The 27,015-nt window shown below is 45.8% G+C and overlaps 1 protein-coding gene across 1 annotated transcript in view; it reads left to right on the forward strand.

Annotated features, from left to right (window-relative positions):
* The window catches only part of pde4dip (phosphodiesterase 4D interacting protein), a 69,897-nt gene that overhangs the window by 22,174 nt on the left and 20,708 nt on the right, over positions 1-27,015 (forward strand). The window contains exons 4-12 of the mRNA XM_027290218.1: positions 13,595-13,705; positions 15,661-15,737; positions 19,258-19,381; positions 19,481-19,641; positions 19,885-19,987; positions 21,036-21,062; positions 26,427-26,564; positions 26,659-26,778; positions 26,912-27,004. Coding sequence (XP_027146019.1) covers positions 13,595-13,705; positions 15,661-15,737; positions 19,258-19,381; positions 19,481-19,641; positions 19,885-19,987; positions 21,036-21,062; positions 26,427-26,564; positions 26,659-26,778; positions 26,912-27,004 — 954 coding nt within the window. The remainder of the gene's footprint in view (positions 1-13,594; positions 13,706-15,660; positions 15,738-19,257; positions 19,382-19,480; positions 19,642-19,884; positions 19,988-21,035; positions 21,063-26,426; positions 26,565-26,658; positions 26,779-26,911; positions 27,005-27,015) is intronic.

Below are 27,015 nucleotides of genomic sequence, written 5' to 3' on the forward strand. Positions count from 1 at the left end.
CCTGAGAATAATCACACGTCATTGTTGAGCTGCAGTCGACCGACATTTGTTGCCACAATCGAAAGAAAAACGCTCCACAAACATTCTGTGAGAAATGAAAAGCAGAAGTTGAGTCAGTTTCTGTCACATTTTTGGTTCTGGGGTTAAATGTTTTGTTAGATGTTGTCAGATTTTCCAGGCGGGTTAAATATTTAAAATGTAATATGATAGGATGAGAACCTGAGCTGTATCCATGATGTGAAGGCATCTCGAGGTGCACCACCTCACCTCACCTTTACAGCGTTTGTCTGCTTTAGGCTTCTGTAGAAGATCATGTGTGTCGGACCTTTAAATGAAACACTGAGCTGCAGATGCATCATCAGTTCTTCAGCCTCATTATGTGTCCCCTTCTTTTTTTAGTTCTGAATATAAAACACATATTTAGAAAGTTGATTACTTCAGCAGACTGAGTCCAATTAATAAATATATTTTTCTCCACAACTAAATAAATAATAACTTGTGTTAAAATTAGCCCTGAGACAAATTCCTCTCCTACAAGGAGGAGGTGAAACATTTCTTATTTGATTAAACATACATCGACACATTCTCGAGGAGGCACACATATCTATGACATGTCTCAGGGAAACGTCTTTGTAAAATCATTTGAATGTATTTTGGATTATTTTCTGTAGCAGACGCTGCGGTGTCAGTCTGCGCCGGCCGTGTGCAGCCGTGTTCAGCTTTGGCAGCTTTGCGTTCAGCAGTAACAGTTTCCTCACAATAATTCTGGGATCATTTTCATTTCCCTGCGATCATCGTGGCGTCCTGACCTACATGCTGAGGGACTGAGGCTTTCCTCTGTAACAGCGCCATCTGTTGGAGTGCTCACACACTGCATGCTCAAATGGCAGCACAGTAAATTACAGAAACATGGAGATATTAATGACAGTCATAGTGTGTGTCTGTCTGTCTGTGCATCGTTTGGCAAAGGCTTCTTCAGACGGGTGTATAAATTCAGGCTTGCACACACACACACACACACACACACACACACACACACACACACACACACACACATTGAGTCCGTACAGTCCTGCTCTGTTTGTCAGCTGGGCTTCATTCACAAATCGTGGCTCTGCCGGCAGCATTTCCTCTGCTTTCTATTTGAGGAAAAACCTAAAAAAAAAAAAAAAAGCTAACTTTGTTCTGAGGGTCTGTTTGTTTTTTCAGACCTGTCTGCCCCCCCCACCCCCCCCACCCCCAAACGGACAAAAATGAATCCAAGCGGAGAGCCAGAAATTCGGAGATAGATTGGGTTACACTACTTCCCAGAGACAAAAGTGGCCTATATGGGAGGGTCGGCCATGACAGTTGGCAGTTGGTTGGGTTTGGGGCGAACCTGATACCATAATTTAGATCTGCCATAAACACACAGAAATGAGACACAGACCTTCTCTCCCTCTGAAATGCAACCATGGGAAAACGCAGCATTTTGGCTGCAAAAGCTGTGCGCCGCCCGTAACATGAAATCCACGCTTTTATGATTAGATGTAACGTGTTTATCATTGCTTACACAAACTGATGGAAAGCATTTGCGCGGCCTTGCCCATGCTGTCTGCATGTGTACGCAGCAGAGGCTTGGGAACAGGTATTAGTTTCTGCTCAGGAGATGGTTTGGTAATGACTCCGTGTTTAGACGTGCAGATTGCACGACTCGTTCTGGTTTCCTTGTTGTCTCTGAGGTCGGGGTGCGCGCGCTGATCTGAGGACGAATGAATTGTCATAATTACTGTCCGGGTGTGTGGCAGAAAACGTGCGTGTCTACATGCAATGTGTTCATTACCCAGTGTGTATGTATGTGTTGACATCTCCTGATTAGCTCTGGCACCGCCGCCGCCGGCCGAGCGAGGGGTTTGCGGAAGATTAGCTTAGCAGGACGGTTTCCTGTCAGATCTGCAGAAATCAAGTCTTTCCAGTGCAAAGGGCCAACAGTCAGCAAACACATGCAGCCCTGAAAGATGTTTGATACTGTGGATGCAACTTTTCTGCCAGGGAGGAAATATGTGCCGCTGTCAAGGAGCCAAGGCCCGGGCCGAGAAATGAAGCCAGTGCAGAGGCGTCCTGAGATGCACGGCCACGAGCAGCCGCTAGACCAAGCTTCGACATGATCAACTCAGAGAAGAATCAAAGTAATATAATAATAATGATAATATAACTGACAGGTGTAAAGCAAGTCTACAAAAACACATTTATGTTTATATTCTACACATGGGACTGCCACTGTTTTTAAAGCTGCACTCATCAATAATATTTATATTAACAATATTAAATCTTTATTAAAAGGTCTTCTTTTTAGAGCGTCCATTTCTTGAAATATCGATCTACAGATCTGCGTTATCTGTAATGTGAAAGGTACGCTTTTGTTTTATGTGACCAACAATTCAGTTCAAGTTCAATTCAGAAACCTCGAGCAGAACTCGACTCATTGCTGGACGGACGCTTCAGTTAAAGAGGGCAGATGTTTACAATATCTATAGAGAGTTTCTGAGGTGTTTGGGTCTAACTTTAGTTTAACGTCACAAGTTGCAGCTCACATCATGTTTGAAGTTTAGCTGACTGACTGGTTTCATCCGGCTTGTTTCTGGGTATCATCTGCATAACAGTAAAAGTTAATGGAATGATTCCTAATCATGTTTAAAGGAAGCACATAGAAGCTGAATGGAACTGGTCCGAGCACAGAACCTTGTGGAACTCCATGACTGACTTTGGTTCACATTTTAGGATTCATCATTAACGTGAACAAAGAGACAGATCAGTGCCACGCAGTGATGTGTAAACTTCTCATTTATCTTTTATTATTTTAACAGTATAATGTTTATCTTTATTTTATGTCATCACTTCAGTTCTTATGTTTTAAGTTGTAAGATTAATAGAATATTGTGAGAAGATGAAAAGGTTCATGTTATAATCAAACATTAAGTCAGAGCTAAAAGAGAAATGAATATTTGTCTTTCATTCATTAGACGGATACAAACACGACGCCACGTCCATGTTGTTCTGTGAACAGTTTCGAGCTTGCTTTCTTGATGGAGAGGTGTCAGCGTTATTTTAAAATGGGGACGTGGAGTTATTTAGAGTGACGACTGAAAGTCGACGGAATCGTTTTAAATCAGGTCTCTGATCACAGAACTGTGAGGTCATAAAACAGGATGACTGACAGTGATTTTAGGACGTTATTCATCAGATACAGAAAGAATCTCGTAGATTCTCCCTGTGTGTGTGTGGGTGGTGTGTGTGTGTGTGTGGGTGGTGTGTGTGTGTGTGGGTGTGGGTGGTGTGTGTGTGTGTGTGGGTGTGGGTGGTGTGTGTGTTGTGTGAATCATCTGGCTCAGAGTGAAGCGTGTCCGTGAGATAAAGACAAATGAAGGGTGAGGTTTCCAGGGTAGAGGTGGAGGAGTGTCGACACTTTACGAGGTCAAGAGCCAAAACTCTCTATCACATCTGGGCGTTGATGCCGTGCCGTCATTTTGGATCAAAGGTTTTAAAACGAGGTGAATCAAATGTGATTCAAGTTACGACACACGTGGAGATTGTGGAGTAAATGTGGACTGGTGTGTCCACAAACTTTTGGCCTCCTCCTCTCTTCATTTCTTTCACTCTCCGTAAACCTCGTGGTGAATTCCCTCTTGACTCCTCCCGTCTGACAGCTGCCTGACTGCATGAATCACTTCGAGCGAGGGAGGAGGGATGGAGAGAGGACGAAAAAAACTCAATCAAACGATTTTTTGATTAATGATGCGGTCGTCAAGACGACTCTGAGAGAGAGAGAAAGAGAGAGAGAGTACTGCATGATGTCACCCTCTTTGGAGACTCAGTGAACATACAGTCTGTTTGCTGCACTTACATACATGCACTTACAAACGCAGCCTCTGTATTCAGCTGTCATACACCCATAAGTGACTGTGCTCAGAATGATCAGTCCAAAACACGACGCAGCATGCATGTGCAGAGGGGATGACCTCATTTATTGGTTTAATAATAACATATAATTTAGAAATCAGCAGTGATTTATTTGTCGAGGATTTATTGGTGCTGTGTAAAGTGTAAACTTGTTGTGCTGACAGCTCATTGTTCCCAAACCAATAATCAGGAGAATGTCCCAATATGCTCGAAACTTTCTTTAGGTTTATTTTTACCCTTTAATATCTGTTCGTGATTGGACGTGCGGGATGAAGTCAAGTGACCTTTGTTGTCATGGTAACGATAGTAAACACTAACAAACTCGTGGTTAACGTTAGAAAGCAGTTGGTTAGTTTACTCTTGTCCGGCGGCTTCTTGCTCGCTCACTCTCTCCTTTTCTCTTCTTAGCTTCCTCCGTCAGCGTCCTCTTCACTCTCTTCTCCTCTGCCATCATGTCCATAGAAGCTGCTGAGCCTGGTTACCTCCTCTTCTTCTTCCTGGTCGTCCATAACGCCTGTTGGTACAAACACTCAGTTCGTCAGCTTGGCGGTGAGCTCAGAGCGACGGGTACCCGTCGCTCTGAGCAGCTGACAGCTGACGAACTGAGCTAACAGCAGCTACAGAAGATCTAACAGCTTCTAACAGCAGCTACAGCTGTCAGCAGTCTTCTTAGCTTCCTCCGTCAGCGTCCTCTTCACTCTCTTCTCCTCTGCCATCATGTCCGTAGAGGCTGCTGACATGATGTTACACTGCCCGCTCGCCCAGCTCCTGTTCTGGCACGACACCATCTACCTGATTACATGTGAATGTGGCATCAGGTCATCTGTTATTTTGTGGTAGAAAAGTCACAATTACATTGTTATATTTTCATATTTGCAACATATGGACACACACACACACACACACACACAGTTTGGCCCCCCTCCGTCCTCCTCTGTTGATCTCAGCCCTCCTTTTACCCTCCAGCCCTCCTCCTCCTCCTCCTCCTCCTCCTCCTCCTCCTGCTTTTATCTTCCTGTTGATTCCCTCGGTCCCTGGATGAGGTAATTTCCTGTCTGGCTGACTCGCAGCGCTCACACCTCTGAAGGAAGAAGGATGGAGGGACGAAGGAGAGGTGGTGTCAGATCTGCATCCAGAAAAAAGCTTTTGGTTTGTTGGCTCAGATTTCAGATTTTTCTGCCTCTCACCTCCGTCCTGGCCAAACACAGCGTACTTAATACTCAGATATATACAGGCGAGATGTCAGCATGTCTGCAGGGGCAGGATTATACAAACGTACAGAGATATGCATATGTAGACACACAATATCCGTGGAAGTCAACCAGAGATCCTTCCATTTCTAAACCTGGACTCTGACACACAGGTCGCTCTGACCCGTCAGAGTCGGAGTGACGAGGTTTCCTCTCCGGTCGGACTCAGGCCCTGCTCTCCCCTCTCTCCTCCAGCCCTCTCTGGGAGTATCACGCTGCATCATCAACTTGAGCTCCGGGCTCCGGGCCATCCGTCACAGCCTGCGCTCACTTCCGGGGGTCAGGTATCTCAGACAGCCCGGGTCAGGAGAGTCAGGAGGGGAAGTGTTGGCGCTGGAACATCTGATCCTGATCCAACGAACGCCAACTCTCCCGCAGACCTGGAGTCAGTTCCAGCCTTTTAAAGTCACCCGTCCAGTAAAATTGGACCTGTCCAGGTTGGGTTCCACCTGGCAGAGAGTGATCTTTGTGTATCTAGTGAAGTCTTTGTAGCGATGGATGGGCCCTCTTGTTGATTAGCCCCAGAAGGCCTTTCAGTCAGGCAGCAGGGATAAATGAGCCCCGCTGCCCTGAATCAGATCCTGTATTTATGACTCCCTGCTGCCCACAAAATGTGACATCAGCGTCAATGTGTTTCAACTGAAACAGACTTTTAACCCCACACACACGATGGCGGCTGTGACCTTTTAGCCACAACTGGTCAAGAATAGCAAAACGAGCCGAGACCTCGTCATATTTATTGCTTTCTTATTTTTCTATGATTCTTGGTTTTAACACACAGCTGCATGTCGAGAAAACCGTGAAGTACACGTCGCTTCAGCAGCTTCCACGGGTCGGAAAAAGAAGCCAGAGGTTTTCAGGGAGGATAAAAAAAAACAAAAAGTGGCGTCTTCCTGTAGGAAGTAAAAAAAAAGCAAGGGGTGGATGAGATAGACGCAGCTGTCGGCTTAAAAACTCCTAAATCATCGTAATTCTTGTGTCACATGTCGTGAAAAACAATGTCCGCTTCCAAAAAAAAGTTTGGCTGCATGTGAAAAACATCAATAAAAGCAGAATGCAATGATCTGCAAATACAAAGACGAGATCTTTCACTGGATTTGTAGGAAGGCTGACCTGCACGACTGAAACTAAAGACGTATGTCAGAAAACTAAAGAGCGATGTAACACAGAGGTCACATGATCCTGTCCAAACGAGGTCTGAGACGTCAGTCACTGCTGATCGACTCGTTAGAGAAAATAATCCTCCAAATCCAAAAATAACACAAAGTCAAACTGAATAATGACGTGAAATAAAAATGTTTTTATTCAGAGACGCAGAAAAACAACCCAGACCTGACGACGTTAGGACGTTCACAGTTTCATGCTGGCATTTAACAAACAGAACACAAATGTTTGAGAGCATGAACCACAACAGTCAATGATTAAAGGTCCGCTGATGAAAGGACGTATTGGACACTGAGGACGGATGGATGTTTGCTGGGAGGAGGAAGACGAATGCAATGAATGAAATGATTGGAGGTGTTCTTCAGCTGCTCCCTGACATCAGGTACTGCAGTGGGAGACGCTGTGGAAATGTTCTGGTTTCCTCGGGTCATGTAGAAAATGAAACCTCTCTGTGATTCCTGCTGCACAGCCTCGCAGAGCTAAAATTGGGTTTGCTTCTTATTTATGTCTGCTGCTTCTTCCCAAACAGCCTTTAATGTGATTTCATTCAGAACTCCATGTCAGCCCGGGATGATTTGCCGGCAGGCTTCGGTTTCATATAAATGAACAGTGCTTTTGATCCTGTGTTATAAAGAAGAGTTGGCTCGGCCGTCCACTGTGCAGAAGAGGTGAATAATCCACTCCCAGCGCTCGGGCCTCGCTCTGCAGCCTCGCTCTGCATCTGAACGTCTGGACTCAGTGTGCTGTTAAACAGATTCAGATCCTGTTTTGCTTCATGCCTCTTGTTCTCTTGGCATCATTAAAGCAAAACAATGGCGCTCGGAGTAAATAGCCATGGAAACGTGGACAGAGCTGCAGCTAAACACGAGGCCGGCCAGGTTTTTAGTTTTTTAGCTGGGTGACCGGCTCTTTCCAACTGAAAGCGCCGCCGCAGGCTCCATGCAGCACACTCCACATGACCTCTCGACGTGTGACACTCGGTTTAGTCCCCGCCGAGCATGTTACGGGATGCACGGCATCAAATCTGTTGTAGAAGGTTGGAGAATAAGCGACGACGTGTGAATGCACTGTTGTGGGAAGCGTCACACAGTCGGCTGTTTTTTTGTTTGTTGTGTCGGTTTATTTAAATGTGTCCGTCTGGCTGGAAAAGTCATGGAACCTCGACCCAAACCCTCCACTCCATCGGTGCAGCTTCATCCCAGAAAGCCCCGACGAGAGGCTGGCACCGAGCTAACAAACCCCCCTCTCCTCCACTGCCACCTCCTTCACACCGCACCATCCTTCACTCACATGCAGCTGCTGCCACCACATCTGGGAGTGATTTGATCAAAACCATAAGAGCGAGGGAAAGTGAGAGGAGGCAGATGAAGTCCACAGATCCTCCACCCCCTGTAGGCTCTCCTGTCTCCAGCAGTTGTGACACATGGAGATCTGCTCTCTTGACTTCTTTATGTCGTTCCCATTAGACGTATTTACTCGTGAAAACTGCTTATTAGCTCTGATTTATTTGGTGGTTTGAACTCAGTGAGCGTCCTGTGGGGGGCGGCGTGCACATTGTTGAGTTTGCAGCAGACTGATTTCTTTATCAGACACGTTGATGGTTACCAGCAGACTGAAAGTACGATAAGAAAACATGTTTGGATCTGGTTTTAATGAGACTTTTATCTTCTCTTCATGTTCACTCAAGATACATTTAACAGATCTTTATTATATTACACACATACCAATAATACAAACCCTTATAATGTTGAGAAATGTCTGCAGTAGTTTTCATAAATACATTTCTTTGTTTCTGAACTTTCTCAATCCTACGTGAAAGTTTCGGGTGCGCACAAGATTCCTGCTCACGAGAAATCAATCTGACACTCAGGAGGCCGCCTGATATGTTTCTGTGGAGTTAACTGGAGTTAATCTCAGGTATCTCAGATTATCTAAGATTTCCTCATAAGTTTCTGGAGTGAACAGAAACCTCTATAGCATCACACTTAAAGGTCCAGCATGCAGGATTTAGTGACACCTAGTGGTGAGGTTGCAGATTGCAACCAAAGGCAAACAGCTCGCTCTCCTCTGCTTCCGAGCGTGAAGGAGAACCTGCGATGCCACGAAGCGTTTGGTTTGTCTGTTCTGCAGCCGCTCCGTCCATAGATGTAAAAGTTTTATTCTAAAGTAATAAACACATCCATTGTACACTGATTAAAACAGTCATGGTGATCTTCCATTGCACAGTTCCTCCTGAATGTTACATACGTTTGGGCTTCGAGCTGTAACTCTGCGTAAAGGTTCTCGTGGGTTTATTAGCCTGTAGTTCATTACATCATTTTGTATTTTGGTCAGCCAGCCTTTAAATTTTCTGCTTGATAAATTTTCCTAATAAACGAAGCCGTATTTTCTCTGAACGAAAGCCCGACTGTTTTGTAGATCATTACGAGCGTCGCGGCGTGAGCAGAGATGATTATTCACTGGAAAATAAAAATGGAAATAAATATGGTTCCATCTCAGAAAAAAAATAATAAATTGGTTTTTTTTACTCACTTGTTAAAAGTTTCTTGATGGATTTAACTTCACTTTTTGTTAACAGTGTGAACACAGCAGCGTGCGGCCTTCTCTCCCTCGTTAATCTATTTTAAGGGTGAAGTGTAACGTAATCTGCTGCAGCGACTTTGGCGTGGAGTTTAATTTTATTATGAACATTTGCTGTGAACCTCAATTATATGGATTCAGTATGTGTGGTCAGAATTAATATGGCTCACAGTCTCACTAATAACAGTGTGACCTGTGAAGTCAGTAGCCAGCTGTCTCTGTGATTTAATGCTGTTTCAAATCATCACGCTGCGTCTTCTTATGTTAGAAATGAAAGAACGCGATCGCTGCTGCTTTGTATTTGCAGATTTTGGATCTAATGTTAAAGTGTCTGACTTCAAACCTTCACTTACTCACAGGATCATCCGTGACTCTCAGAATGAAGCCGATCTTGACCTCACGTTACACGTCAGCTCGAGCCTTAATGAGGTGTCGACACTTTCAAATCTTCGTCTGGAGCCTGATGGTCGTAGACTGAAACACGGCACGAGACGTAACTTCCTTTAAAATCACAAACTGTCAGATTTATTTCACTTTCATGTGTGCATGAAAGAAACAAGATACAACTCGATTTAGAGGCTAGCTGTTCCCCTTTGCTTCCACTCTTTGTGCTAAGCTAAGCTCTGTACTGAGCGGCGTCCATGTTCTGGTCTCGGTCTCAGTGGATCAGTCTGTGAAGGCGTCTCTGTCCAGGTCCAGGTTCACGACAGTCCGTGTTCACGGTTTTGAATTAGCTCCTGGGGATATTGTTAGTGGCTCTCTTGACGATTTAATTAGGTTTACAAATGATAATTTTTAACCACCGTGTCGACCGTGGACCGTGGCAGCACAATAAACACAATCAGACATTCCCCCTGCAGAATTGCATTAGGGGTTTGGCACTGCCAGAGAGCAGGGCTGGAAAATGTCGAGTTAGCTGGCATCAAGGAGCTCCTGTTACCGGTAAAGGGGAAAACTCCCAGCACTCTGCCAATCCAAAGCACACACACACACACACACACACACACACACATGCAAACTCATAATTACACTCTCATTCCTGCAGAGGTGGGTTTTTTTTTTAACGAAGATGTAGCGATAGGCGGGGCCTGCTGTTAGGATTGCCTCCCGCCATGCAGCCGTCAATGGTGCATGCTTATGGACGTGGAAAATGTCTGACACGGATTCTCCTTCAGACCCAGATATTTCAGGCCTTAATCCCTTCAGATTCTAATAACGGGGTCGGAGTTTGTTCCCAGATAAAAGGACGCAGTGGGGTAAAAGTTTGAGCATTGTGAGCCTGGAAAAATGTTCCAAAGCTCCTTTTCTTTCCTTCTCTAGTATTGGATTAAGCTCTGAAGCTGGAAAAGTCCTGCAGAATTAGGATGATTTCATTTCACGGGCACGTCGTGTTGTAATAAATTCAGCCGTCTCTCTGCGTGACCTCTGGATGAGCTGCTGCGGTCGACGTCTCCGCTCCAACTCTCGTCGACTCCAGCTTGGTTTTCGGTTCTCGGTGTAGGTGATGCACTAACTCCCTTCATCTGCTTTGGCCAAAAAAATATCAATCGTGTGTGTGTGTGTGTGTGTGTGTGTGTCTGATTCAATCATTGATCACCTCTTACAACAAGTCCCAAAGCAGATGACAATGCAAGAACTTCATCTGGTTTGATTTTTGGAAGAATTATTGTGGTTTTGTGTTTTTAAACTCTGTCAGAATAAAATCGTCGTCAGCAATATATCTTTGGTTCAATCTCTCCTCTCGATTATTGGTTATTGACAAATAGCTTGGCCAATGTCTGTCCTTCAGGGAAGGCTCTTTAGTGTTTTTGGAGGTTCGAAGTGGCCAAAAGTTTATGGACAGCTAGTCGTTAACTGCTGTTCCAGTTCACCTCAGAGGTGTCTCACGGTTGTCCGCTTAGTTTTGGACACACTGATGTGAAATGCACATGCTCACACGGTTTTACAGTCACGTCTGTGTTTGTGCAGTGTCGGCTCATCAGGACGCAGCACGGAGCGAGAAGAAAGTGAAAAAAATGAATTTGGTAAGAGGGGAAAATAATCCAACGTCAACAGAACTGACCCGTTGAATTCATCAAATGTCCGGCTGACAGAAAACCATCAACAGTTTTCACTCATAATTACTCATTAAAGTCGTTTATCAAGCAGAGAAACTTTCTTTGGTTCCAGCTTCTTTTTCACTTTTTTTATGTCTTGAAGTGAATTTTGGACAAACTCGCAACAAGAATTTATCAGTAAAGTCAAAATAACTGAAGTATTTTCTCAAACTAAAATCATAATCAGTCGCAGCCCGTTAACCTTCGTTTCATGGTTCAGTTTTCAGTCGACAGCTCCTCGTCTCATTGGCCAAATCTTTTATGTCAAATAAAATATGCAATAAATCATTAACATTAAATCCACTTTAATGTGTGTTTCATGTAGAGTCACTTTATTAAACTTTCAGTTGATCTTGGTTCTGCTCTTCAGTATTTATTGTGGCTGCAGTTGTTTGGGATAAAAAAAAAAAAGGTTTTTATTGAATATGTAAGTTCAAAATAAGATTTTTGTGTGACACGGTGCTGATTTTAACATAATCCCTCTGTCGTAAAGACTTTTCACGAGCCGTAATTTATCTATTTTTTAGAAAAGGTTCAAATTGGTGACAATAAACTGGATTGACACGAAATTAAACGTAAGCAGAATGACAGCTATCTTTGCTTTATTGACGGATGTCGGCCGATGAGAACCAGATGTGTGGTTATTTTACGCAGATCTGAAGTCATAATTTTGTGGTGTGTATCAGTGTTACACAAAAGGAGGTTTTAAAAGAATTAGTGTGAAATATACCCGACAGGAAAAACACACATTAGCTGTAACACTCTGTGTTTTCCTTCAGTGTTCACAGATGCAGCGTTCAGGCTCTGTGTGTGCTTTCTCTCCCGTGTTGCATGTATGTGCAGAATGTGAAAACAACATGTGTTCCTGCATTCAGCCATATGCTCGTGTGTAGCTGTAATCTGCAGCCAGCCAGTCTCGCAGTGTGTGCCAGCACATTGGACGGCTCTGCATGTGTGATCAGCGTCTCCCAGCATTCCTCAGTGACAGCCGCAGGGCAGCGGCTTCTTTAAATAGCCTCTGGATCGCCGCCTTCTCTCCCAGGTCTGCAGAGAAACTTGGGATTCTGGGAGTTCAGGTAGAGCGTCAGCGCCTCCTCGTGGTCACAGACAGATTTGTCTCATACAGGACTCTGTGCAGAGACCTGCTGACCTTTTCTTCTGCTGGCGAGAGCTGGAAAACTCTTCTTTGATCTGTGATTCTCTGACTTTTACACGTTTGAATCGTGTGAACTCAAAGTAAAGGAACTTCAGCGCCTTCTTTGTTTCTTTCAGCTCATGTAAGATTAGTTTTGGTCATCTGCAGGTGACAAATGTCTTGGAAAGACTTTTAGACCTCTGGGCTCATAGAAAACTGTTTCAGTGTGCAGTTTGAATCATCGTCAACATGAAATCCAGCCGTTTAAACCCTGTGGAAACTGTGGTTTTATTTAACTTTGAATCAAATGTAATCTATCTGCAACACAGACATGGAGACATCGAGATGTTCCTGACCTGCAAATCACCAAATTAAAGCTTCAGTGAGTCATGAAACAAAAGTAGACATCGCCATCCCGCAGTTCTTTGCTCCAACGATATCAAATCAGATTTTTTTTAATGTTGTGGTCGTCTTTTCTGAACTCCATCCCAAACCTATTTTTCCATGAAGGTCAGAGGAGGAGTTCCACCTCTCCGTCTTTATATTAATGGCATCTGCCCAGCAGTTGTTCTCTAAAGGCTCGAACTCATCGTATTATTAGATCATAACCTGCTCACCTCTGTCAGATAGAGCTGTCAGGTTTTCACCCATCAGGCTTTCTGTTAAAACTCCGTCATCAGAACTTCTTTGGTTTTATTTTGAAGTTTACAAGTTTCATGCAAATAACTGAAGTTGCTGCGCGTCCAGAAACAACAATGACTGAGTCTGCAGGAGATTTGTCTGTCCAATCCCAGCTCATGTCAGAATAACTCGGGAAGTCTTTCCTCATGTCAGCCAGCTCTGTGTTTAAGGTTTGGTAAAGTTTTGACAACTAAGACGACTTGGTTACGGTTCGGGAAACATTATGGTCACAGTCCAAAGAAAAAAAAACAGCTGCTGCAGAGTCCAACGTTCAGAAGGAGTGAAGCTCTGCAGCAGGAACACACAACGAACAAAGTCTGATCAAGACTCACACGTTAACGAGTCTGAATGAGGCTTCAGCAGCTATGCTATCAACACACACACACACACACACACACACACACACACACACACACACACACACACACACACTCTCTCCTGTCTCAGATTCTTGGCATGACTTCCTGCTGGTAAAAAAGGAAACACCCCCCCCTCCTCCTGCCCGGACTCTCCTGTATCAGACTGAGGAGCTGGTCTTCACTGTGTGTTGTGGTCACGGCTCTGTTGTCGCAGAGACCTGATCTGGGTCTTTGTATCACAGATTCTTCAGTCGGAGCGTCCTCTCCTCTTCAGCCCTGTCTTTCCACATACTGTGCCGTGCTGAATGGGGGGCTGCAATGCCCCCTACCAAAGAACCACCTGTCGTCATGTCTAACTCTGCTTTCCGTGGTTGTCGCACTATCTCGCAGCACCTGAACGACCTGAAGAAGGAGAACTTCAGCCTGAAGCTCAGGATCTACTTCCTGGAGGAGAAGATCCAGCAGAAGTTCGAGGAGAGCAGCGACGATGTGCACAAGAGGGTGAGTGAGCAGACGTGACACACTGAACTCATGCTCGATGCTGCTGCAGGTTTGTGTTTGACAGCAGCTCAGAGAGGCTGCAGGATGTCTGCATGTCATTTAAAGCTCTTCACATAGAGCCGAATCATAGCTCACCATAACAAGCAGAACTTTAGCAGAACCAGTGTTTGTTGTGATCCCACTGTGTAACTATGTTCAGCTGTAACCGAGTATTTGTTCTGATTACATTACTTCTGATCAAAAACTAGCAAGTCGACAGCTTTGCAAACAGCCAATCATCAACCAGGTGAACCTCCTCCTCCTCTTCTTCTTCTTGTTCTTCTTGTGGTCCAAACTCTAACACTCCCTGCTCTGAGCTCACAGTCTGAGCAGCCCGGCTACCAGACTGAGCTAACATGAGCTGACAGCAGTCGTGGATCTGAGGTCCAAAGTGAACTCAGTTCCGTCTCCTCCATCGAGCTGGGAAGATGTTACATGTTTGTTTGTTTCATGGAGGTTTTGCACCTTCAACCAACAGGATGGTGTTAGATGAAGTTGCAGCTCAGTCTGATGGAGCCTGCTGAGATAAACAGATGATGAGTTATTAATCATACAGATAGTCCACCTGTCTTCCACCACTGCAGCACCTGAATATCTTCATGTAAGCAAACTAAGTTGTTCTGTGCATACTGTATGTGATGCGTTGCCATGGTGATCTCATGGTGCATGAAAATATAAAACCTGGAGTAAAAAACAACAAAAAAAAATCTGAGTTTTTCAGTATAAATACTAAAATAATGAGTTTTAAGCAGCGTTCTGCCTGCCAGGACAGATGAAGGGCACAGACCGACCGGCTGACCCGTTTTCTGCTGCAGACCCAGTGACCTGCATGATGTTAGCCTGCCGGGCCTCAGGCCTGCTGTTTGCATGAACACGCTCTGTGATTTCATGTGTGCAGACTGCATGCGTGTACATGCGTTACATGTGAGCGTCCTCGCACATACAGCAGCACCTGTGTTGTGTGTCAGTATGTCAGGAACGAGACCTGATCCTGGACTCTGAGCTGAAGTGTGATTCCAGACTGATGAGCAGAAAATAAATAAATCTGCACGTGAGCGAACCGACGGGCCGGTTCAGTCCAGTTTGTTTCTGCGTTCAGAGCCAGAAGTTAAAAGTGGAGGTGTTGCTGGGTGCAGGAGAGGGAGGAGGGTCAGGGGAGAGTGGGGGGGTGGAGGAGGTGCAGAGGAGACATGCAGCAGGTGCTTAGATCCCTACCAGCTATTTATAATCCCTCCGAGCTCCGTGAAATACAGGTCAGCACGTGCAGCTCGAGAAGTTCAGCTTGTGTCTCTCTGCAACACTGTGCAGAAGAAATGTGGAGATATGTTGGTTTGGCATGACAGAAGAAAACTGAACATGTATTTGTCATATTGGAAAGTTTTAAATTTTCTTTAAACGTGAACAAGATGATCTCAAATCTGGATCCTAATTAGAAATGCAACAATCAGTGCATGTTGATTTGTTTCTCTTTCTCTTCTCATTCAGTATATTATAATGTACCTTAGTATGAATCAGTATGATGTTAGATCAGCCATCGGTTGGGATTACAATCAGTAGAAATAGTTTTAAAGGAACAGTTTGTGTTATTTGAAGTGTGGGCGTATGAGGTACTGATCCAGTCAGTGTGTCACGTACAGTAGACAGTTTGAAGAAGCACGTACTGCAGAATCAGACGTAAACATAAAAACATCGAGTGTATTTGGAGTGTTTTCACGACCTCGATGTCAGACAGGAAACTGAAGCTTTTACTTCACTGCGAGCTGAAGTGACTGTTGTTAAAGTCTGGTGGCTTTGAGGAGAACATGGATCCTCGTCTGTTCGTCTGACAGAACTCAAACTGTAGTGTACTCTGTGGATCAGTGCTCTCCGTTTTAAATCTCACGTTACTGTTTCGTTTTGTCGAATCTCTTTTCCAGAACATCGAGTTGAAGGTTGAAGTGGAGAGTCTGAAAAATGAGCTGGAGGAGAAACAACAGCTTCTGGACAAAGCTCTGTGAGTATTTCACTTCCTGCTGCATCGATAACCTGCCGGGCCTCGAGCCACTGAGCGTGAGCAACAAATCACTCACCTGGAGTTTATTACATCTGCAGAAGAGCGGTGTGAAACGTTCAGCTGCTCATGCTGCACAGCTTTATTGAAATGCCTTCAGGGAAACCCAGACAGAACTACAAAAACACGCTTTTCATCACAAGTTTGATTATTTCCCATGAGTCCGTCAGTACTTCAGAGCCCGGGCGCCCTCGGGACCCGGCAGCCTCTCATCACACGCGAGCCTGCTGGCCTGTACACTCACCTCGCTATCACAACACGGACTGAGCTCTGAGGAATGCGATGTATGGACTCAGCAGTGAAACGCTTTTGAAGAGAATGAAGTGGCTCTGTGTTCTGAGGACGGAGGACGAAGAGGGGATGAGGGCGAGGAGGGGAAGACCGTGGGTTTGTTTTGAAGGGGGAGGGCGGAGAGAGAGGAAAGGGCAGAGGTGGATTGTGGGTTGTTGTGTTGCTGAGTTGGGAACTATTTGAGCTGCAGCACCTGTCTGCGAGGCAGCTGTCCACGAGTCCGTCCGTCAGTGGATCAGATTCATTCAGTCCTCTGCAAACGGCAAACTGCAGAGTACGATCAGTAACAGAGTTCACTGACAGCTCTTTACCAGCAGTGCTCAGACAAGAGTCAGTTCACAACAACAAAGAAAGTAGATCCAGAGTGTTTGTACTCACTCAGAGCATGAATCTGTCTGTTGAGGCTGCAGGCAGAAAACATGTTTTCAACATTTATTGTTTATTTGACTTCACTTTGTCTGTTTGTGTCTGCAGATTACAACAAAAGTTCAATTAAATGATGCCTCATTTGCATATTCAGACATCAGATTTCATAAAATGTGAGAACTCTGACCCTGTTCACCTGTCGTGTCTCAAAATATCCAGATCTTTAAAGGCCGTTTTCTTCTCAGACCTCAGCAGCTCTCACTGACTGAAGGTTTGTACAGAGAGCTCGGTTCATAGATCACTCAGAGTCTGATTTATACATTTGACTCATAAAAACATGGAGAAAATTGACGTTTGTTTTTTTTACTTATGGACTGATAACAGAGATATGCAAAGTTGTCGACCTGTGTTTGAACCTGGATTTATCCCAGATTCACGTTTCTGTTGGAACATTTGCAGAAAGCTCAGTTGGACTCAGCGTGCGTTCTTTTCTAAAACACTTGAGAATAGTTTTAGTTTTGTCTCGTTATGCTCATCGTGCATTAAAGGCAGTAATCAGTTCAGCCAGTCAAAATAATGAAAGAATTCCTCCTCTGAGCGGACTGAGCGTGTGCAGTGCGGGGTCAGCGCTCGCTGCTGGTTCATAAATAAACTGTGAGGCCACAGTTTATCACTGGAGCTATTAACGGAGGCTGACTGATAGATGTGAGGAGGAAAAGGCTGAGTGTGACCTTCAGGCTGGTGGAGCTGCTGAGAGGTGGAGCTGCTGAGAGGTGGAGCAGCTGAGAGGTGGAGCTGCTGAGAGGTGGAGCTGCTGAGAGGTGGAGCAGTGACAGAGCGGAGGATCTCTCAGGATCCTGCGAACTGATTTCAGTTAAATTCAGTGTAAAGTTAAAAAAGTTTTAGTGAGGATCCAGCAGCAGCACCGCGTGGTCCGTTAAACGCCACATATTTATTAATTACTGCTCAGTCTGTTAAACTGATTTAGATGCATCCAAATATAAATTGCTTTATTATCCTGTGAGAGACTAAAAACACCAAGCTTTGACTCCTAATTATTAAAATGTTTAAATCTTTATAATCATTTCTTCCTTAAGAGATTTTCTGACATTTAGAACTTGTTGAAACAAAATACGTCTGAAAAAGCTCAGATTATTATTATTATTATTATTATTATTTCTGTATTTCAAACAGTTATTTCAGTCTCATGATCCTGAGTTTGTTTCCAGATTCTAGTGATCGTGGCTGATTTGACATGAACATATTTCTGATGATAAGTGCACTTTTACACACTGAGCAGTCCTGACAGACACATGTAATAACATGTTACACCAACATGATTCATGAATCTAACTCAGTCTGACTTTTTGCACAGATTCATCCTCAAACAAACTCTGAATAGCCTCAAACATTTCTATGATATCAGTAATAAAATGCAGAGGACTGTACAAACTTCAGTCCACCTTATTTAAGTAAAAGTATGAAGGTGTTTTTTAGTTTATCTGATGTTTTTGGATTCATAATCCTGCATCAGTGTTTCAGGATGAACCTCTTCATATACGTTTGATCATCATATGTTTGTCTGAGTTTATTCATCTGAAGGAGGAGGAGAAACTTTGACAGTACTTGAGTAAATGTACTTAGTTACACTCCTTAAATTGTGCACAATCAGCAAACCCCTTAAAACGAGCTCCCTGGTGCCAACATGTGTTTGAGATCAGTGATATTTAAAGCACGTTCTGTTTCTGCTGTGATTAAACTGCGGCCAATTCCAGAATAACATCCTATAAAACTCCGACTGCTTCTGATGCCTCGCCTGCACTGATACATAACGAACCAAGAGTATTCCATTTAGTGGAGTACACACGCAGGACACATGCCAAACCTTTTATAGACATCAAGCTCAGAATATTATGACAAGTCTGCGAGTCCCGTGGGAAAGATTTCTTATTGACTCCTGATCGAATAAATCAGCAGTGTTTGTTGTCTGCGAGGAAGAAGGAGCCAATGAAACGAATCCATCTGCCTCTGAAGTTTTTTTATTACATTCGTTCATTATTTATTGACTTCAACCAAGTGGACGAGTTCAGATGAAAGATTTCAAGACGTTTCTTCTCCCGCGAAGGAAAATCTGTCAAGTTTTATGTGAACGTCCTCTCCCGCGAAGGAAAATCTGTCAAGTTTTATGTGAACGTCCGTCAGCGTAATCAGTTAGAGCAGTAAATTACTCAACATGAGAAATATCGGTTTGTGTTCTGGTTGATAGAGCTACATGTGGAAACTGCAGGAAGTCAGTGGGCATCAGAAGCACCAGTGCATCTTGGTACATGTAGGCACTGCTGGTAGGGCTGCAGTTTCACATGTAGCTTCAGCCTCTAAAGCTGAAACAGCCCGTACTTCTCCCTGGACACCAACCACATCACTGTACGTGTCACATGACGGAAATGTTTCCATGTGTTGTGTTGTTAGCTGAGAGCTGAGAGATGCCCGGTGTCTGTCTCAGAGTGTCAGTACAGCTCTGCAGGCTGTAGTCTGCAGAGTCAGGAGACGTTCGTGTCACGAGGGGACGTGGAGTCGAGGTGGTTGGTGACAAAAAGCTGCCACCATAAACATCTGAATCCAGATCAGCCAATAGTTCAGTTGCAATAGTAGAAGATGGAGCTCTACTTTTTACTAAAATGTCAAATATTTGATTGGTATGCACTGTTCACACCTGTGGTTAAAGGCTGTAGTTACACATGTAGCTCTATATAAAACGTGACTGATGCAGCTTCCCTTTAAAATAACTTCATTTCTGTCTTCACAGGTCAACAGCAGAGAGCCTGTCCAATCAGAGCGAAGCAGAGCTGCAGCGCCGCCTCTCGGAGCGGCAGGAGGAGATCAGCCACATGCAGGAAATCCTGGAGACCAAAGTCCAGCTGCTACAAGAGGTAAAAACACAGAAAGACACAGAAAATATACAGATAAATCTGTAAGACTCAGACTGGACTTATCCTTCAAACCATATAAAACACGTCTGTGTTGTTCAGGAGGCCGAGCTGGCTCGAGGCGAGGCCGAGCGAATGGCCTCGCTGGCGGACTCTGAGGCTCAGCGATGCCTGGCTCTGGAGAGAGAGATGGTGGAGAGGATGGAGGAGAGTGGAGGCTCGGGTGGAGTGCTCACCCAGCGGGCCCTGCTCGACAAAGACAGGTGACTTTAAGTTGCAGCAGATAGTCCCAGCACAGACTCTTTGGCTCTGGGAGGTGTCTAATGTCACTGTTGATATCGCTGCTATTCTCAGCCCTGGCTCTGATAAGCTGCTGACTCTGGTCTCATGCCGGGAACAAAGAGCCAGAGCTCTGACCTGCTGTAACTGACCCAGCACAGGCTCTGAGGTCCAGCTATGAACTTCACTGCAGCCTGAACCATTTTAACCCTTTGTGTGTCTCTCAGGGCGATCGAGGAGCTGACTCAGCAGAAACATCTTCTGGGTCTCCGAGTCGAAGAGCTCGAGGTCAAAGTTCACAATCTTTCCTGTTCTCCCAAGAAGGCCGAGGTAAACGATCCAAACACAAACACAGACTCAGATTTATTCAGAATCAGGGTTATTGCCACGACATATGAATTTATCTTAAACTGAGTCTGTGTTCATTAAAAGTCTAAATCATGAAGTCTGACAGACTCAGTCCCAGTTTAAGACTTTAAATCTGTCAGCTGAGCCGGCTGCAGGATGAACTCCTCAGCTTCCCTTCATCCCTCCTCTTCTTCCTTCTATCTTTGTGTTTTGGCTCAAACCCCCGACAGGCCGACTCACTCACATGTCAGACATGTTTTTCTGTCACATGTGGGTCAGTGGAACGAAGCGACGAGCTGAACACATGCACGTGTGTGGAGCAGCGTCCCTGTAAGGTCATTCTGTCAGTACAGTGTGTAACAGCAGCACTCATCTCACCAGTACGAACTGTGGAGCATTTATTTTTAGTTCTAATAAATACTGTACGAGTTACCTGATACAGCTGCTGATATTTTAGTTGTCCAGCCGCACGACATCAACAAACAGACGCCAGAGTGAGATTTGATCCGGAAGAACCCGGCGAGGGGGAGGGTGTCTGCTTTTCAGAACAAAATATCAAATTCATTTTTGTGATTATCACCCCGAGTTTCAGAGTAAAATCCCACTGTGGAAAATACTGTACTCGAGTATTTGTTCTAATTAGATTACTTATGATAAAAAACCAGCAGCAGCAGCTGATATCACTGCCTAGTCCAGCAGCAGTCAGCCCAGAACCAGAACCAGACCCAGCAGCAGCTGATGTCACTGCCTAGTCCAGCAGCAGTCAGCCCAGCTCGGCGTCTGTCTTTCAGCCTTTTATTTCACCAAGCTCTCACCAACCACTAAAAGTCAGTCCCACATTTACTCTTGTCCGGCGGCTTCACACCGGCTCTGCTCCCTGTAAGCGCCCAGAAAAAAATTCTTCATATTTCTCCATAAAATATGAGAACAGATGTACGAATGACAGAGACAGCGTTCAGCTGATCACAGGTCAGTGTTAGTTTATGTTGAAACGTTTTTGTGTGACTGAAGTTTCCTTGTTTGTCCACAGAGCGATGGAGTCTACTCACAGATGCAGGTGAGAAAATATTTGCTCTGCACTTTATGAATGTGTTTCCTCATAACAACAACAACACACTGACTAACTCAGCTCGTTAGGCTGGTGACCACAGCGAGGTAGCTCCACCTGGTGGTGTCTGATCTACACTGCATGTATATTCCTGAGGCCATCACCATGTTTCTGCAGTTTCATCAGAATATGTAACATTTAAATTTGTGATAACAAAGCTCTTAAAGGGCCAGTGTGTAGTTGCTGATTGCACCCCCCTCGCCTCACCCTCTCCTTCAAAGCACGAAGGAGAAACTACATTGGATGCAAAACTCACAAAAAAACACGAAAGTCTCCAACTAGAGTCAGTTTCGTTAGTCTGTAGAAACTTGGCGGTGTCTGTAGATTAAAAGTGTCATTTCACTTCAGTTATCACAAACCAGCTGACACACTGTGGAGCTCAGGGGGCCCCTGGACTTTCTGTGGCCCTCCAGTCGTCCGTCCATCGTCCTCTCTGTAACATCGGCGTCTCTCAGGTCGTCACATCAGCCTCCATCAGAGGCAGCTCCCACGTACAGTACAGTCCCCATCATTTAGCTTCAGTTTCCTCACTGACGCCAGTTTTAATTACAATCAGCTCGCTGTCTGCCGGCGGCTCGGCACAGAGAGCCGCTTCATGAGGCGGCTGCAGTTGTTTACTTGGCGCAGCAACAAGTGAGAGGTTTGAGCAGCAGAGACACCTCTTCTGTCTGCGTGCACGCTCACTCACTGCTGTCACACTCAGAGTAAACAGTCTGTCCGCACTGTTTGGCACTTATCTCTGATTAGGATTAATTGATTTTTGATTGCGTGCCTCATTCCAGCCGATCAGTGTTTTGGTGTTGTGTCTCCTCCAGAGGCTCGGAGGGTGACAAATGTAGACTCAGTCTGCTGCGGTGGTCCACACACACACACACACACACACACACACAGAAAAAAAACAAATCACACGTTGTATCAACAGCACATCGAGCCTGCTGCAGCGATGAAAGATGAAGACTGGTTTATCTGTGAGACTGTGGGAACAAAGATCCTCAGAATGACTTCAGCTCTTTAAGAGCAGAGCGTGGTGCGTTCACTGACACTGACCCCCCTCCTTCATTGTGTGACGTGCATGTGAAGGACCCGGGGGCCTCTGGGAAACGGCATGAACTCATTCCACGCTGACAATTTAGAGAATTTAATGAAGCTGATGGAAAACACCCTGCACACACACACGCACGCACACACACACACACACACACACACACACACACACACACATAGATCTGTCTTTTCGGCCTTCAAGTTTTTATCAAGTACAATAAATAAGCACAAGCATGATGTTAATTATATCTAATTAATATGGGAATAATCCACAGCCACAGAAAAACAAAATTATTATTTATCATCTTTAATATCTCAGATTTTCAGATGTTCCATCATAAAACTTGACGGTGATTAAATTGAATTAATTAGTTTACATCAGTTTGGAAACTCAGCAGTGAGACCGTGTGAATATTTTTAATAGTAATCCATTAAAAAAAAAAAAAATGAATTTAAATTCAGTGAATCCTGTTTTTGATTCATCTTTCACTTCATGAATCAAATCTCACAAAATAAATAAAAAATGAAGGAGATGTTTGTCCTGACTGATCAGATTAAAGTGACACAGAGCTTAAGGGCCGGGACATGACAGACAACAGAAAAGAGCAAAGACAAAGACAAGACAGGGTCCAAACACACAAGGAGACATGATGGACATGATCAGTCTGGCACAGATTAATACACTGGGACATGAGGACATCAGACAGAGGTGTGGACAGACTGTGACAGAGCTTTATGGGCTATACTGTATAAAAACTAAGACGTGACCTGGACATGTGATCTCTGTGATGTCCCAATAAAAAGGAGAAAATATTACAAAATGTCAAACAAAATTCACATTTCATTGATGAAAAGTATCCGTCCTCGTTATGCAGAGCGATCACTGTCAGATTATTGGATCGATATCGTCCATCTGTTGATATTTAAACTGAATTTTGATGTGAACCTCCTGGGTTAAAGGTCCAGCGTGCATCTGTTGGTGTAATCGCTGCATTGCGACCTCCTCACATCACCCTTTACCCTCTTAAAGGAGAAACAACAGAGTGTCTACAGGAGGAGCCGCTCCCACTGCAGCAGAATTTAAAGTCTGATTCTTATTCTAAACGCATGAAGACACAGTTATGAATTTTATAATTCAAGTTATTCTGAAATCAAATCTGACACACTGCACCTTTAATGGATCACTGAGTCTAAAAGTTTAAAAAAATAACGAGTCACAGACAATGTTAATTTATTCACGTGATAATAAACACAAATAATAATTAGCATATTTCTTAATGAGTTATTAACGTGAACAGGATGTGATAAAGTCGGCACTAGTTGCAGCGGCGGAGTGAGACGTCCTCTCGCTCATCGTGGATCTTTGTCTCCGTCACGTCGCCCCGTTGTCTCGAGCTGAAGCGGCTCGAGCTCTGACAGCCTCTCCCTCCATCCTCAGCCGAACCGGACCGGACCGGGGAGGAGCCTCGAACCGAGCCCGGTCGGTCTGGGAAACATCCGAACGGACCGTGGACGAGGAGACAGAGACCGGTTCGTTATTTTCCGTGTTCGTGTCGGATCCCAGATGCTGTCATAGAGAGACGTCATGATTTAAACGAACAGCGTTTGGATCGTTTCTATCCGGACCGGATCAGAACCGGATCGACCGGAGAACACGTCTGCAGTTTTTTTTACACCGAGGAAGTGAAACCGGGACATCCGCCCAGCTGCTGATGGTCACGTTGTCATGTCAACGTGACGTCATGTCAACGTGTTGTCATGCCAACACTTGTGTCTGAGTGACAGAACCTGAAGGAGGAGGCTCCACCCCTGACCTCCATCAGCACCTGACCCGGTTTCATCACCTCCATCAGACAAACCTCTGAGCGGTTCTGATCCTCACAGACGGAGGTGACGGTGTCTCTTCTCAGACCTGCTCAGTCTCGTCCTCCTCACTGTGGTGATGCTGGACGTGGTGAAGATGAAGGAGGCGTGCAGGATCTGCGCCCGTGAGCTCTGCGGTAACCAGCGCCGATGGATCTTCCACCCGGCGGCCAAAGTCAACCTGCAGGTGCTGCTGTCCCACGCTCTGGGCCACGAGCTGACCCGGGACGGCCGCGGAGAGTTCGCCTGCTCCAAGTGCACCTTCATGCTGGACCGCATGTACCGCTTCGACACGGTCATCGCCCGGGTGGAGGCGCTGTCTCTGGAGCGCCTCCACAAGCTGCTGCTGGAGAAAGACCGGCTCAGGCAGTGCATCGGAGGATTGTACCGGAAGAACAACGTGGAGGACGGGAGCGCGGCGCCGCCCGGGACGGTTGTGGAGGTTGTTGGGACTGAGGTGGGCTCGGAAGACTCTCCTGTGGTGGATCTGTCATCCCTGCAGGATGTGAGGTACTCAGACATGATCCAGGATGATCTGACGTACTCTGTGTACGAGTCCTGGGCCGATAAGGAGGACACGGGCCTGGACCAGCACACCCACACCCACCACCACCTCCTCCAGTGCCCAGGAGCAGACTCGCTCTCTGGCCAGAAGCCGAGGCGCTGCAGGGGTTGTGCGGCGCTCCGGGTTGCTGATTCTGACTACGAGGCCGTGTGTAAGGTGCCTCGCCGGGTTGGACGCAGGAGCACGTCCTGCGGTCCGTCTACCCGCTACTCGACAGCCACCCTGGGCCCTGAGGACCCCGCCAGAGCCTCTGGAGTGTCCGAGGCTGCAACTGTCATCACCGAGCTGGACACTGATAAGACCATGTGTGACAGGACGAGTCCGAGCCCGGCTTCATCTGTTGAATCTCTCGACACCGCCGTGGACATGAGCTGCCCGCCTGAGAACCACAAAGAAAGAGAAGAGACTGGACCGGTGAAAGATCCAGAGGAGGCGCCAACAAGAAGGGACACTCCATGGGACAAAGCCCCAAGAGAGAGCTCCCTCTCTGGGCTTGAGGTGATGCTGAGCCTCCTGAGGGGCTGGGAGTACCGGCCGGTGAAGCCTCGAAGGGGCAGCAAGCTCCCGGTTCTGGTCAAAGCCAAACTGGAGCAAAGCCTGACGCTGCCCCTGTCCGTCCCACTGAGGTCGCCCTCAGCGGACTGCGAGCTGTACCCCCATCAGCCTGTACTGGAGGTCGTGACCCCGTGTCCTCAGCAGGAGCTGCAGGTGGAGCTGGCAGAGATGGAGGAGCAGTGGCTGGATGATTATGTTCAATGTGGGCCGTTCCGCTTTCAGCAGGTAGATCAAAGGGACAAAATGTCAGAACGGTTCAGCTTCGATTTGTTAAATCACTAGAATCATTCTGCTGAGAGACGGAGGCCTAGTTTCAAACCGAGATGTTTGAGATCTGAAGTCTCTGACGAAGCCTGAGCGCTCTCGCTGCCTTGATTACTCTCTCAGGGGGGCGGAGAGCGTAAATATTTTTCCTCCTAGGTGTCCTGGCAACACCTCTGTTGCCATGGGGACAGTCTCCAAGCGCTTGCAGTGGCAGTCTGTCCTCGTGAAGGCCGCGTTCAGCCCGATCCAGTTTCATAACTTGTATTGTTATGTTAATGATTAGCGACTGGAGGAGACGAGACAGAGTCCGTTATGTGTCGCTCTGTACAGAGGATTTAAGAGATAAACGGGTTTTAAAGAAACCGCTTCAGTTCTGATGTTTTCCCACATCGAGCTCGTTCTGGCGGCCGAGTGACATCACAGATCACAAAAACAAAAACAAGGAAGTCAACAAAGTGCTGTCGTGGCAACAGCCACTTCCCCAGGAAGTCATCCGACAGCGAGCTGACATCACTTTCCACTTTCGCTCAAATCTTTAACACAACAGCTGCAGAGACACACACACACACACACACACACACACACACACACACACACACACACACACACACACACACACACACACACACTCCACTGTGAAAGATGAAGACTAGAAACAAACCAATCAGATTCAAATTCATCTATTGATGATGTAACAATATGCAAATCTAAAGTTTAATGTCCTTTAAATTCAGCTTAAAGCAACATTACAAAGACGAAGCAAGACACTGAGCTAACAGCAGCTACAGCTGTCAGCAGGTTACTTCACTGTCCATCATAAACTCTGTAAATCACAGAGAGTTGAGGCGGAGCAGCCGGAGGACATCAGAGGGAAAACCAGAAAACATTTCCTCCATAAAATATGATCCAGTTTCACCAGAATCAGTGAAATAGTTGCTGCTGTGTGACTTAGTGCCGTAAAGCGTTACGTACTTCTCAAAGTTACACCGTGTGACATATTTGTCTTGTGTTCTGTGTTTCAGAGGCTGATCGAGGAGCAGCAGGGTCAGCTGAGTCAGTATGAGAGTGCTGCAGGTCAGTGTGTTGGTGAGCTACAGAGGGCTCAGGACCAGGTCCGCTCGCTCCAGTCCAAGATCAGAGAGAGTGAGACCAGGAACCAGGTACAGACACGTCTCCTCCGTCCACCTCCAGACCTTCACTTCACCTCAGCCGCCGTCCTTCTACTGAAACCTCTGTCATGTTCTGTGTGTGCAGAAGCTGCAGCAGCGTCTCGGTGAGATGGAGCTGGAGCTGCGTTCAGCCCGAGAGGAAGCCCAGAGACAGGAGCGGAACATCCAGAACATCGCCGATAACATGAACTCCAAGGAGGCGCAGGTAGACAGACAGACAGAGAGGAAGACAGGGAGTGGAGACAGACAGGAAGGAATAAAACTACAGAGAGTTTGATATGTGTGTGTGTGTGTGTGTGTGTGTGTGTGTGTGTGTGTGTGTGTGTGTGTGTGAGCAGGCTGCAGAGCTGTATCTGGTGATTGAAGAACAGAATAAGATGCTGTGTTCTCTCAAAGAGCTCGCCAACCGCAACCAGCTGCAGCAGCTGCAGGTTTGTCCTCC

Source organism: Larimichthys crocea, chromosome XVII, assembly GCF_000972845.2.
Source record: "Larimichthys crocea isolate SSNF chromosome XVII, L_crocea_2.0, whole genome shotgun sequence".
Classification (NCBI taxonomy): Eukaryota; Metazoa; Chordata; class Actinopteri; family Sciaenidae; genus Larimichthys; species Larimichthys crocea.